At 42.4% G+C, this 14665-nt stretch overlaps 1 protein-coding gene across 1 annotated transcript in view; it reads left to right on the top strand.

Annotated features, from left to right (window-relative positions):
- kcnd1 (potassium voltage-gated channel subfamily D member 1) overlaps window positions 1-11043 on the top strand; it is a 101862-nt gene extending 90819 nt beyond the window's left edge. Inside the window, exon 7 of the mRNA XM_062971278.1 lies at window positions 7790-11043. Coding sequence (XP_062827348.1) covers window positions 7790-8009 — 220 coding nt within the window. The 3' untranslated portion in view covers window positions 8010-11043. The remainder of the gene's footprint in view (window positions 1-7789) is intronic.
- The last annotated feature ends 3622 nt before the right edge of the window (window positions 11044-14665 follow it).

Here is a 14665-nt window from a genome sequence, read left to right as displayed (position 1 = left end):
CAGCTCATTGTGACCTGGGATCGAAATGAGTCAGCAATGAGATGCGATTGCAGCAGAAGGGAGAAAAGGCCAATGCTATTTCGGAGTGGGTTGCCGAAAGCCGGGTGGTTTGCTTCCAGGAGGGTGGGGGCGGTAATGATAAGCACCCCTGGAGTGCGGATTGAGATTTGCGGTCCATGTTTCAAGAATGATTCAGAAGAGAGGAGAGCTGGCAGAGGGTTTTGAATGAATGATGTATGAGGAAAAGCCGAAGGAGCTGGACATGACCAGCTCAGAGGAAAGAAGATTAAGGTGGTGGTGGTGGTTGGAGGGGGGGGGGGGGGCTGAAATCATAAAACCACTTTGGATGTCTGAAAAGGATGTCACACGGTGGGAGAATGACAGGCTGCTTAACTGGATCCTTCAGGGAAGGATGAGACAAACCAATTGCAGCAAAGCAGGCATCGCGTGGGCCTCTGGAAGTGCTTCCTAGATGCAAGAATGGACGAGCAATAGAGCAAGCGGGAGAATTAAGATAAGCAAGTGCTGGAGAGAATTATTTTTTAAGGCTGAAGAGTTTTGTGGTTTGAATTGGATGACCTTTGAGTCCATTACAGCTCTCTAACAGGGAAAAGCCAAGACATTTTATTGCCTGATACAGAGTGTTAAGTGTCTCCTCCACAAGTCTGGGTGAAGAGCTCTAAAAGCCAGCTAAGTTATTTTGGCACACAAAGTAGAAATCCCATAGGCAGCTCTCCCTCATTCCAGCTGGGCTTGGAAATTACTAGCTGGAAATAACTAGTTATGTGCAATGAATTCCTTCCCCCCACCAATAACGAAGTTATAACATCATTATATAACAATTGTACCTTAAGAAGAGATAAATTCACTCCTTTTGCACTGTAACTGTTAACTTTTCAACTCCTTTTGAGTTACATGAGAGTTGCCTCATTAAGAAGTTGAAGAGGAGTGTTATGCGGTTCTGTCTCTTATTTGTGCAGCTATTATGCACGCCGTAAGCACTGAGCCAACACTAGGTTATTTTGTACCAGAGGCTGGCAACATTCAGTTTTCCCTTTAATTAAATAAAAACTATCTTTTCCATTACTTTTGAGAAAGAGGAAACAAAGATTTTTTTTAAGAAAACAGCTTGAACTGTAACATACAAATTGTTTTTCTTTTTTGTATTGGCCCTGTTTTTGCATTCTATTGGGCTACATTATCTATGAGTTCGAATTTGCAGGACAGGATGAGCTCTGGTTGTTAGCCCCAGGTTCTGCCAACATAGCAGTTCAAAAACATGTAAATGTGAGTAGATCAATAGGTACTGTTCTGGCGGGAAGGTAATGGCACTCCATGCACAACAACAACAACTCTTTATTGATTAGTCAATTTTGACCATATCAAAACATGTGAAACATACAAAACGTACACACTTACCCATACATACAGTAAAACCATGTAAAACCATGTATAGATACAAAGCATCCTGTCCTACTAGCCTGCCAACCCACTCCTAGGTATTTGTGCAAATACAGAATAAAAAGATTAAAATTAATTATTCCCTTAAAGTAAGGTTTAAGCGGGGGCAAAGATAAGTAAAACTAGTGGCTTGTCCATAGTAAATTTTAAATTTGGATTTTGTTATTGGCATTAATATCACAGCTCTCCGCTTCCATCTTCTTGCGGATGGCCAGCACTTTTTGCATAAAAAGGGTCAGTTTTAAAATAGAGTTTTTATTTGCAATCATGCCTGCCACATGACCTTGGAGGTGTCTATGGACAACGCCAGCTCTTCAGTTTAGAAATGCAAATGAGCACCAACCCGCAGAGCCAGACTTGACTAAGACATTTACTTTTATTATGTTATTGTTATCCACCTTCAGACCCTATGGAGAGAAAGGTGGGATAAAATTAATTAAATAAATAAAAAATAAAAATAATAATTTCAGGGAGCATAAATAATTATTTATTTTTCAACACAGCCTTCTGAACCTACATCATTACAATAAAAAGAAATCTAACATAATTAACTTTTCAGGATGAGATGCTTGGAACTATAGCTATTCTATTACTGATTTATTTTTAACATAATATTCTAAGCACTACATTCTTAGCAATAAAAATAAAGGAATACCCATCTCAATAACCCGATATTGTTTCATCCTTTCATGACACTCCAAACCTACTGCTGTTTATTCTTGTCTAGATGCAGAAAGGCCAACCCTACTCTATGACCATCCCCTCTCAGTTCTGTAGAGCCTGCAAAATTTACTACATCAGTTTAGCTGAAGATCTTAAAGCTAAAGAAAAAGGGAGAGGGAAAGGGGGTAGAAATGGATGGAAGGAGCTGTGCATGAGAGATAAAGAGATACAAGGGAACCAGGGAAGCAGTAAGAATGAAATTTCATATATTAAGCATGTTAAGAATAAGGTGCCAATTTTAGGGTTCCAATTTTGCCAAATTAAGCTGTTTCTCTGCATCAGTTATCAATCACTCCTCCGGGGTTTGTTTGTTTGTTTTTTTAAAGTGGAAGGATGGAACTGCTGCCTTTGCTAACATCAGGGATGTAATGTCACACACAGTATCCTGATCCAAATAGTTTTTGAGCAACTGTGCATTGACTTCATAAGATGAAAATTAGAGATGGGTAGCCAGTTAGCCTTTAGCTTTTGAGGTCAGAGCCTGGATTCTTTAGGAGCAAAGTTACACTGGCAGGCGGCAGCATATCTAAGCTGACAACCGTATCATGGTTGCTGGCTCCGATCCTCAAAGGGTACCAATTATATTTTAATTTTTTTAATGTTGGGTTATAGCCAAGTGGTATAAGCTGCATTCTGTGATCAAGAAACTGTTTTGTGTGGTGTCTAGTTGTAATAGAATCAATATAATTTGTGAAAAAATTTTTTGAGTATAGATGAAGGCCAAGAAAAGTAACCACCACCACCCCTGATGTAAATGCGCCATTTAATCTAATGCACACCTCAATTTTCAATACCCGGAAATAAAAAAAGGATTCGCTGATGAATGTAATGTGCAGCAGCAAAATGTGCACTCTTTGTAATATGCCCATTACAGTTGCTGCCTGCTTAGAATTCCTTCCTTCGAAACAATTATGTTGGAACACCAAAGTTTTCAGCAATTGAAAAGAACCTCACAACCTCTGAGGACGCCTGCCACAGATGTGGGCAAAACATCAGGAGAGAATGCTTCTGGGACATGGCTATACAGCCCGGAAAACTCACAACAAGCCTGTGATTCTGGCCACGAAAACCTTCGAGAACACAAATGGACAAGAAACCTTGGGGTGCATCTATGCTGTAGAATGAATCCACTTTAACTACCTTAGTTCAATGCTATGGAATCATGGGCTGTATCTTAAAAGGTCTCAAGCCTTCTTTGCCAAAGAATGCAGATGCCTCAACAAACTACAAATCCCAGGATTACATAGCATTGAGATATGACAATGAAATTACAAATGAAGTCTCTCAAATAGGAGCTCCAGGTTCAGCTCCTGAAGCAGCTTCCCCTATTGCTTTAGCTCAGCACTAAGATTTCCCTATTACGTGAATGTAATGGGCACCCAAATTTTGGCAAGGAAATTTAACCAAAAAAGGTGAACGTTAGATTTGAGTAAATACATAAATAATCTCCTAACCTATTTTTGGAAATCTTCAAGTACTCTCGGAGCCCTTAAAACCCACATTCTGCACCATTAATATTTGGTATGCAAAAATATCATCTCTAAGTGTGTGAAAATGCTGCCTGAATTGGTGGTAACATGAGAAACCCATCAACATGGATCTCAAATAAATGAAAATGTAACTCAAAACCAGAAACAGACTTCCAGTCATTTCTAGGGATGATTTATAGATTATTTTCAGCCAAAAATTGTGAGGTATGGCCCATTGGAGAAGTATTTGAGGAAAAATAAAATCTTGCCAGTTAACATTGCCCACCCCTATACTCACCCACATATATCGACCTATCGCAGGGTTGTACCTTAGGCAAATCAAAATTGAAGTATTGTCCTCTACTAATAGCAATTCTGCCCTGACACAATCTTTTCAGGTCCCAAATGTATAGCATTGCAGAGAATGAGATACTGTTCAGACTGGAACCCTATTCCATGAGTAGGTCCAAGCATCCAAGAACTAGTTGAAGCAGTGGTTCTCAACCTGTGGGTCCCCAGATGTTTTGGCCTTTAACTTCCAGAAATTCTAACAGCTGGTAAACTGTCTGGGATTTCTAGGAGTTGTAGGCCAAAAACATCTGGGGACCCCAGATTGAGAACCACTGAGTTAAAGGATTAATGCAAGGAGGCCCAGATATAGAGTAGCTGTTTCACAAACTTCATTATAGTGGAAGGGTGAGTAGAGATAGACATGCCCTCCCTCAAGTGCATTAGCACCATGGCTGTTTTTGAAAGAGGGGATAAAAAGAGGGGGGGAAAGATAATGTCTTTATGTTGTGGTTGTATGCCTTCAAAGTGTTTTGCCTTATAAAGACCCTAAGGCAGCATTTCTCAACCTGGGGGTCGGGACCCCTTGGGGGGTCGCAAGGGGGGTTCAGAGAGGTCGCCAAATACCAGTATTTTCTGTTGGACATGGGGGTTCTGTATGGAAAGTCTGGCCCAAGTCGATCATTGGTGGAGTTCAAGGGGCTCTTTGATTGTAGGTGAACTGTAAATCCCAGAAACTACAACTCCCAAATGTCAAGGTCTGTTTTCCGCAAACTCCACTCATGTTCAAATTTGGGCATATTGAGTATTTGTGCCAAGTTTGGTCCAGATCCATCATTGTTTGAGTCCACAGTGCTCTCTGGAAGTAGGTAAACTACAACTCCAAAACTCAAGATCAATGCCCACCAAACATTTCCAGTATTTCCTGTTGGTCATGAGAATTCTGTGTGCCAAATTTGGTTCAATTACATTGTTGGTGGGATTCCTAATGCTTTTTGATTGTAGATGAACCATAAATCCAAGAAACCACAATTCCCAAATGACAAAATACCCCCCCCCCCCCAACCCCACCAGCATTCAAACTTGGGCGTATCGCGTATTGGTGCCAAATTTGGTCAAGTCAAGGAAAATACATCCTGCATATCAGATATTTACATTATGATTCATAACAGTAGCAATATGACAATTATGAAGTAGCAACAAAAATAATGGTATGGTTGGGGGTCACCACAACATGAGGAACTGTATTAAGGGGTTGCAGCATTAGGAAGGTTGAGAACTACTGCCCTAAGGGAACCCTATCATATTATGTTCTTGGCAAGATTTGATAGTCTCTGAGACTGAGTGGGATCCTCCTACAGTGTCATAGTCCAGTTCTCAAACCACTACGGTACTCATCATAGGTAAAGGTAAAGGTTTCCCCTGACGTTAAGTCCAGTCATGTCTGACTCTGGGGGTTGGTGCTCATCTCCATTTCTAAGCCGAAGAGCCGGCGTTGTCCGTAGACACCTCCAAGGTCATGTGGCCGGCATGACTGCATGGAGCGCCCTTACCTTCCCGCCGGAGGATTGATCTACTCACATTGGCATGTTTTCGAACTGCTAGGTTGGCAGGAGCTGGAGCTAACGGCGGCACCCTATTTACTCAGATCATTTCAGCCTAAGCTTTCCTGTATTATAAACCTGCTTTTTCCGAAGCAGAAGTGGACTACAGGAATCAAACTGAAAGAAGGAAATAATGCCTCACCATCTTACAACAGCTTTCCCTTCCTTCCTACAACACCAGTATGACATGAAGACTATCAGCAGCTGAAATACAGAAGACAGCCCCCCAATATTTAAAAAGATAGGAATGGGGCCATTTTCAGAGCAAATGCCAGTGGGGGCATTGCCTTCCCAAATAGGAATTACACCTCCGGATGTTCAGGACTTCAGAGAGTGAGGTGATGAAAATAGTTTAGCTGTAGAACTGTTACATTTGCTGTGTTCACATTCCCTTGGTCACTTTGCCTGTCTGTTTTCTTTAGACACCTAAATCCTGTTTCTGAATGCTTAACTAAAGGACTGCAAAGTTATACATTTGAGTCCTGAAGGGAAGTTTCACTTAGAGACAGACTTCTTTGTGGAGGGTAGTGCCATCATTTGTGGCTACATCCCTAAAGCCAACAGCCCAGGGCAGTGGAAGATCAGGAGAAGGCTGTTTCACGGTGTTGTTGAGAAAATCTATTTCCTTTCTGCTTAGTATGGGGAGGGCCTTCAGCTGAACCCAGAGGGAATGAGGAAATCCAAGGGGTGGCAGAGAGGACAGGTTATGTCATAGTCTCTGCTCATCAAAAGAAAATCCCAGAGCTTCCAGCCTCTGAGTCTTTGTCTCCACTGTGGAATTATTTTTACACTGGAGATTATCAAGGGGCTGAATCAGGCCTCCAGGCGTTTAACTATAACTATGTTCTCGAAGGACATAATTTCTCTTGACGTCAGAAAAATGGCCTGTGAAATACATTTGAACTTTAATGGTCTATAAAAGAAATTTGAACTAGAACTGCTTGACTTCTCCACTATGCCCATGAAATATGGTGCAAAGCATGATACATATTTACCAATAAATACATATTTACCAATAAATATGTGCCTGTAAATACACTGCTAAATGTTTGGTGATGGGCACTGTGTCATGAAGATGGAACAGAGCGTGAAGAATGGGACCATCCATGGAGGGTCCCTTGGCTGTTCCCGACATAGAAAGAGTTATGAAAGGTTTATGATTTAAAGTATGCAGTTTCCTGAGAGGGCTGAAACTCTGTGGCCTTTTTTTATTTTGAAATGAATTTCAGTATTAAAGAAGGCTGTGAGTTTCAGCTCTTCTCCTGGGAAATCATACGTCTGCTGACCGAAGAAAATCCTTGACTATTTCATCCTTGCATGCAATGAAAAATAATTATGATAGATTTCTCCATCTAGTGAGAGAAAATGAATATTTCTTCACTGTATTCTCCCGATATTGGGACATCTAGAAGGGTTGCAAAGGGATTTTGTGTGTGTGTGCATGTGCAAAAATCCTCGCTTTTGTATAAAATAAATTCTTTCAAGCAGAAAAAGGGAGGAAATTGCACAGTAAACCTACTTTCTGTGCATGGAACAGGAGAGGTTGTGCCCAAAATACCTCTTTTTCCATGCTGATTAATTCTTTTGCAAAATTTCAGAGTATTTGACTACAGTAGAGTCTCACTTATCCAAGCTTCACTTATCCAAGCTTCTGGATTACCCAAGCCATTTTTGTAGTCAATGTTTTCAATATATCGTGATATTTTGGTGCTAAATTTGTAAATACAGTGATTACTATGTAGCATTACTGTGTATTGAACTACTTTTCTGTCAAATTTGTTGTATAACATGATGTTTTGGTGCTTAATTTGTAAAATCATAACCTAATTTGATGTTTAATAGGCTTTTCCTTAATCCCTCCTTATTATCCAAGATATTCGCTTATCCAAGCTTCTGCTGGCCCGTTTAGCTTGGATAAGTGAGACTCTACTGTACTAGGTGAAATTGCACAAATTGGTCTCTTATTCTTCTCAATGAGGTTTTCCAACACCTTTTTAACCGCAACATTAAAAAGTAATATTCTTCCCAGTCCTACTTTGACCTATCTATCATTTGGGGGGAATGGCTTTGCACATGCTCTGGAGCATCATTTTGTAATGTATGTCAGGTATCCCAGGATTACCACTACAGCCTGATAAACTGGTGGTCATGACTGAGGAGGCCTGGCAAAGGGAGGAACAAAGGCTGGATGTCCAAACCACTGTTGTTACCTTTCTTGTCTCCCTGTGTCTCTCTTCTTCCCAGTCGCTCCAGCCTGAATGCCAAGACCCACGACAACTTGAAGCTGAACTGTGACACCCCAGACTTCACTGCAGCCATCATCTGCATTCCCACTCCTCCTGCCAACACGCCTGACGAGAGCCGGCCCCCTTCGCCTGGAGGTGGCTCCAGTGGACCTCTGCGCAATTCCAGCCTCTCCACCCCATACATCCTCCACGAGACTGTCAAGATCTCCTCCTTGTAAGAGGAGACTGGGGCGGGGTGGGCCGCTTCCTCTGTCCTTCCTCTCCCAAAGTCACTGCTGGCCCTCAGGGTCCCAGTCAGGAGCTCCTCTCTTCACAGGCCTCCCACCCTGCCCTTGAGCTACAGCCTGGGGGAGCTCCGTTGGGTGCCACCAAGTTTTTTTGTTTTGTTTTGAAGCAATGTTGGTGGCCACCAATGAGGGGAGCTGGGACCCCAGAGCTTCCAACACCTGCCTGATCCCCCTCCCTCACTCCTGCAATCAAAGCCATATATGAGAGGGGAGGTGGGTGCCAGATGCTATGCAACCACAGAGGTAGGGGGATACGGGTGCTCCACTAAGGGAGTCTGTCCCAAACACTGGGGGAAAGACAGAAAGTGAAAGACGATTTCAATCTGTCAGTTGTCCCCTGCATTGGGAAATGGGGCAAGGGCTTAGGTGTGAGCTGAGATTCCTGTGTGGGTTTCCTCGTCTTCTAACTTTACAAAAGACCTGAAGAATGGCCAGGACAGGAAACAAAGCCTTTGGCTTTGGAAGAGAGCAGAAGCCTAATAATGGGACTGAAAATCTCTTGCGTAAGCATGTTCTTCTGCCATGGTCAACGTTTACTGAGAAAAACATGGGCTCTTTTTAAGGACAGAAGCTCTCTTGGATCATGTCCCACAGTACCATCAGGGAAGTCATGCTGCAGGATTAAAAACAGGGACTGTGGAGTTTATTCCAGCTGAGGATGAGGTATCGTATGGGAAAAGAAGGGAGAAAAACACAGAAATTGAATCCACTAAGCTTCCAGCCATTTTCTTCCTCATCTTTAGTCTCTTCTGCCTGAGACAAAGACGTTACTGGGGTGAATGTCACCCTATATGCCTCTTTCTCCTCTTCTCTCTCAGCCTTCCTATCCTCCCAGTCCTCGTTCTGTCTCTAGGAAACTGCACTTTAAAAACAAAAACAACAAACAGCAAAGACAGTCTATTGCACCAAAACGCAACACCTCATGGGAATCTCATACATCACACTTTCCCACCCTGACCACACAAACACACAGACACACCTGCAGCCCTCCTCACCGTGTCGCATCAAGATTGTGCATGTGTACAATACTTCCTCCGAGAGCAAGAAATCCTGAGTCCACAGCTACAGAACATCGCAAGCATGCATAGCCAGCCTCCCTGTTCTCAGCCAACACACCCCAGACTGAAGATAATGCTGTGAAGAACTGGGGGGGAAACCCCTGTAGAGCAAAGAAGTGGCTTGTGCCATCACCATCTTCTTCCTCCTTCAGATATCCCTCTTTCCAAAAACCCCGTTATTATAAATAGTGAGCAAGCGAGACTGTTTTCTTGAGAACTATTCTTACACCTTTCATTGTCACTGAAGAAGGAATGTGGATACGGCACAAAGCAGGAGAAGAACTTTGGTGCAATGACAGCAGGTACCGTTCTAGGTATCAGGCGAGTCACTTGTCCCATAGCATGCCTCAAACTGCCCGGCTCTCAGCATCCTGGACAAGGTGCTTCTCTCCACAGGAATGGCCTTTTGGTTTTGATCTGCTCTCCCTCTTGGTCTTCTCTTCTTTTGCAAAGTATCTTGGATTTAAGCATGGCGTATTTCTTACATTTTTTTAAAGAACGGGCAGCTGAGAATTACTGATAGAATAAGTGATCGCTTACAGAAAGGATGGGAAAGCTATGCCCTTCCCAAAGCTGTGTTTGGTCTTCCAACTCTCGTCAGTGCAGTCAGTGGCCATCAGGCATGATGCAAGTTATAGTTCAACAATATCAGACGAGTTACAAGTTCTCCACCTCAGATCAAGTGGAGGAGTATGCACTATGTGAGCTTGGATTACAATTCCCATAATGATTGATTACTATTTGCCTTGTGGAAGGTCTAGTTGAAAATATTCTGGAAAGCACAAAGTTGCAAATCCTTTAATGAGTTAAATTGGAGGCCTGGTAGGAAAAAATAACTGCATGTTTTGTCGTAAGCATATGATGTGGTTCCTCAGGTACCAAATTTCTATGTTTGAGACCCAAGCTCTGGCAAAGAAGTGGCAAGCGAGATCTAAGTGGGTGCTGATGACTATCTTGGACAGTTAAGCATATTGGTTATAATCCCCTTCCTTCCATTACCAGAGCTTTCATTTCATTGCAACAATTAAGTGAAGCAATAGCGACACTTACTGGGTGGTTAAAGAAATGCCCACGAGCTACTTTACCCTTTTTGGCTGATTATTGAACTATAATACACTTTGAAGGAAACCATGGAGGATGCATAAGTAATAGTAGAGGCGGTGAAAATATCTCCTAAGTGGGCTGGAGAGGAAACAGGTGAAGCCAAAAGAAAATTCTTTTATGTGGAAGAAAACATTCCATTGTGAATTTCTGTACCATAGAACGGGGGCAAATAACATTATATCCTAGCATCTCATCTGATTAGTGTTATGGACACTTAGACAGAAACAAAGCCCACTGAGCTGTAGAGAATGTTTTTTCAAGTAAATTTGTGAAAGATTGAAACTACCATCAATCTAGTTGTCTTCCAGCCTCAGACTGGGAAACAAATAGCAGTTCCAATCTAAGAAAGTGAAGGAAGCATTCCTTTAGGCTGTTTTATATCTCAATCTATCCTGAGTCTGTTCCTAAATGTAGGAACACTTATTCTTTGATACCTTCCCCAATAGTCTGATATTCTGTTCCTGAAGGATCAATGCATCATTTACTTCCACCGCCTATACGGAATTGCACTGAAAAGAACACGTTGGTAAAATATAAATCTTTCTGAACACAACTCTGTTTTCTAGTTAACAGGGACAATATCCCAAAGCTTCACATCCCAAAGTTCCTGAAAAATTAACTGGATTTTTCCAGATCCCTGAAACTAATAGCAATATCCCCAGGTTACAATATATGCAAAGGGCAAACAAAGCCCTCCTTCTATGTTAAAGGAGTCTAGTTAAAGTTTCTATAGTGGGGAAGGGGGTTCTCTTCCTTTACAATTGCAATCTCAATTGCTTTATGAAATAAACTGGGCATCCAGACTACTCAATAGATTGGTCTTGGTCAGGCAAAAGTTCTGTCACCTTTGGCAAGTAGAGACCGATTAAGTGAATTTCCATGCCAGCACCATCACTGGGAAGCTTGCCATTTTGGGGAACATTGGGCCTGGTTGATTTTTGCACATTATGGATATTCTATACTGGTCAGCCCACTTTCTATTAGAAAAAAACTGTGTGTGCATGGGTCACTGAAGTGCAGTATAGTCCTTAAGATTTCTTCATTTTGGAAAACATGCAATATTTGCAAATCCTTGTTTACAGTGAGGATGCCCAGATTAGTCTAAAGTAATGGGGACACTATGCCCTTGCCGATGTAATTAGATTACAATGCCCTGTATTCTTCAACTTTGGCAATGACTTCATAATGCTGATGAGATCTTCAGTCCAGCAGCAACTGAAACAATGCAACTATCTTTCCACAGCCTTGTTTCATGAAATTCTGATAATCTTCCCAAAGGTTTGGAATAACTCATGACTTTGAGCACATGTTCTTCTTATTTGGGAAGTGTCTGCAGTTGTTTACATTGCGATCACATGCTTTCCACAGGTTTGGCCAGGCCCCAGACAGGGGCTATAATCCCCTTTGATCTGTTGTTTGCAGTACCTACTGGGCACAAAAATGTGTCTGTGCGTGGCTTAGCACCTAGTGCAGTGGTTCTCAACCTGTGAGTCCCCAGATGTTTTGGCCTTCAACTCCCAGAAATCCTAACAGCTGGTAAACTGGCTGGGATTTCTGGGAGTTGTAGATCAAAACATCTGGGGGCCCACGGGTTGAGAACCACTGACCTAGAGTGATGCTATCCAGAGTACCAAGGCAATAAGAGAAGGGAGAGGGGAAAAGGGAGGCAGTTCTTACTTCTCCCTCCTTAGTGACTTCATCCATCTGCATATCAATACTTGGGGTGCTGAACAACCAAGAGTGCCATTTTTGTACCTGGTGGATACTGCAAACACCAGATCAAGGGGGCAAGGTAAGGGTTGTGGGTGAGCAGTTCTGAACTGATTCTGGTGTTGCTTTGACGATGGGCAGTGTAGCCTCTGGCCAGCCCTGAACTAGCTTGGAGTGTCGTCCCCAGCCAGGGTTGAAGGAAATGGTCCCTTCTGTATCCTAAGCCAATTTAGAATGGCAACTGAATCTTTATGATTGTCAAAAGGATAGCATTTATTTATTTATTTATTATGACATTTCTACCCTGCCTTTCTCTACCCAGAAGGGACTCAAGGGATTCAGTTCCCAGTGCATAGCCTATAACAGGGGTCCTCAAAGTTTTTAGGTGGAGGGCCGGTTCACGGTCCCTCAGACTGTTGGCGGGATGGACTGTGATGAAATAGTCCAAAATCAGGATTGTTGTTGTGTGCCTTCAAGTCATTTCAGAGTTCGGTCAACCCTAAGTCTAAAGTTTAGGACAGGAGCCAGGTCAATGACCTTGTAGGGGCGCATCCGGCCCATGGGTCTTAGTTTGGGAACCCCTATCTCATAAGACCATAGGTAAGCAAAGAGATCTCCAAAGACCATCTAGATGGTCTCATAAGACCATAGGTAATGAAAGGGACCCTCAAAGGCCATCTAGATGATCTCATAAGGCCATGAGAAGACCATAGATAAGGAAAGGGACCTCAAAGGCCATATAGATGGTTTCATAAGACCATAGGTAAGGAAAGAGTCCCCCAAAGGTCATCCAGACAATCTCATAAAACAATAGGTAAGGAAAAGGACCCTCAAAGGCCATCTAGACAGTCTCATAGGACCATAGATAAGGAAAGGGACCTCCAAAAGCCATCTAGATGGTCTCATAAGGCCATAACTAAGCAAAGAGACTTTCAAAGACCATCTAGATGATCTCATAAGATCATAGGTAAGCAAAGAGACCTCCAAAGACCAGGTAGACTTAGGTCAACCCTAATTCTAAAGTTTAGGACAGGGGCCAGGTAAATGACCTTGGAGGGCCACATCCGGCCCCCGGGCCTTAGTTTGGGGACCCCTGGCTTAGAGGGTACAGAGCAGAACAGATAGCATTTTGCCCGGCTTGTTTCCTGCCACTTGAAACCTGCTGCCACTGAAGGTAGCTGCTTCATTATACCTAATAATTGGGCCAATCCTGCTGCACATTATGCTACAAGATGTTGGGGAAAGAGTTAAGATGTCTAAGATGAAGGATTCTGGATGTACCTGAAGTGCCAGAGGAGGCATCAGTGAAGCCAGATAAACCCTGTAAGCTGTTTGGATGAGCAATATTGACTGCTGAAGTGAGGGATGTAAGAAGAACACTGCAGCAACTGGCTCTTTCACTAGAAAAATTGCAAGATGCATTTCCTTTCTCCTGCTGTTGTAGAAGGATCTGCCAGCATCTTCCTTGGGTTCTCTGCCGGGGGGGGGGGGGGGGGGGGAAGAGATCCTGTCTGTGCTGTTGAACTGACTTGGGTGGGATGATCTGTGACTTCTACAAATCATGGAAATTAAGAGGCACCTGTCCAAAAATAATAGGGAGTTTTGAAGCAGTGGTGGTGAAGGAGAAAGTGTAATCTTCAGTATGGTTCCTAAGGATTGCAACCCACTGTGTTTGCTAAGCCTTTGTCCCTAGAAACTGTTTAGAAGTGCAAATACGGCAATCCTAGATGCTTGGGATAGGGAATGTTTAGCCTATGAGCCTGAGGACAGCTGCAATTGTCCCCTCTTCTCGAATGGGGATTATTCATACCACACATAACCTCTGCAATCAGAAAGCCAAAAGGTGCATGGTAGTGTTGGTATATCCTTGATATATAGTGGTGCTACCTCTTCCCTTCTGTATTGCTTAGTTCTTTGGAATAAGTTACCCTTTCATCACTATGTTTTAATCATGACTCATCCCACTTGCCTCCTTATATTAAGAATTCTGGTTCATCTTATTTATTTCCCATGCTTTTTGGAATAGTGTAGATAGCGAAAATTTAAAAATGAAAATGTTGGAAACTAAATGCAGTAGCTTATTTCTCCTGAAATTGCTGCAGCCCAGGACTTTAGAAGAGTTGGTTTTTTTAAGATCATGACTCCCAAACTTCCGAGGAGTATTGAGAGCTTTATTCCCTAAGTATTATTTGGTTTTCAGCACTTTGTGCATTATATAATGCCTTATTAACTTATGGAAATCCCTACCATAAGGTCGGAAAATAGTGTCTATACAGAATTTTAGAATTAAACAAATTACAAAAGAATAAGAAATGTACAATAGTTAAATAGAAACTGTCTAGGGAAGCAATATAGTATGGATGTATACCAAAAACCACTGACTTTATGATTCAGTAGTGAGATTCTATAGGCATCTGATTATTTCTTTATAGAAACAGAATACTGGACAAGCTCAACCAGTGCAGGATAACTATAGAATCTTCAAGTGATTTGGACTTTAACTACAATTAGATTACAATTACCATTGGCAGTGCTGTCCGAGACTGGATCTACACTCCCAAGTAATGCAGTTCAGTGTAGATTCAGCCTGAATTGTCTTGGGAGTTACAGGCCAAAACATCTGGAGAGTTTCCCAACTCTTGAACTAGCCTCTTGATCTGTTCCAGTAAGTCTCTCCTGGATATTCATGCTCATTTTCTTTTCAGCTCAGCAGAC

Source organism: Anolis carolinensis, chromosome 2 (assembly GCF_035594765.1).
Source record: "Anolis carolinensis isolate JA03-04 chromosome 2, rAnoCar3.1.pri, whole genome shotgun sequence".
In the NCBI taxonomy this organism is placed as follows: domain Eukaryota; kingdom Metazoa; phylum Chordata; class Lepidosauria; order Squamata; family Dactyloidae; genus Anolis; species Anolis carolinensis.
This window is presented reverse-complemented; position numbering and strand designations above follow the sequence as displayed.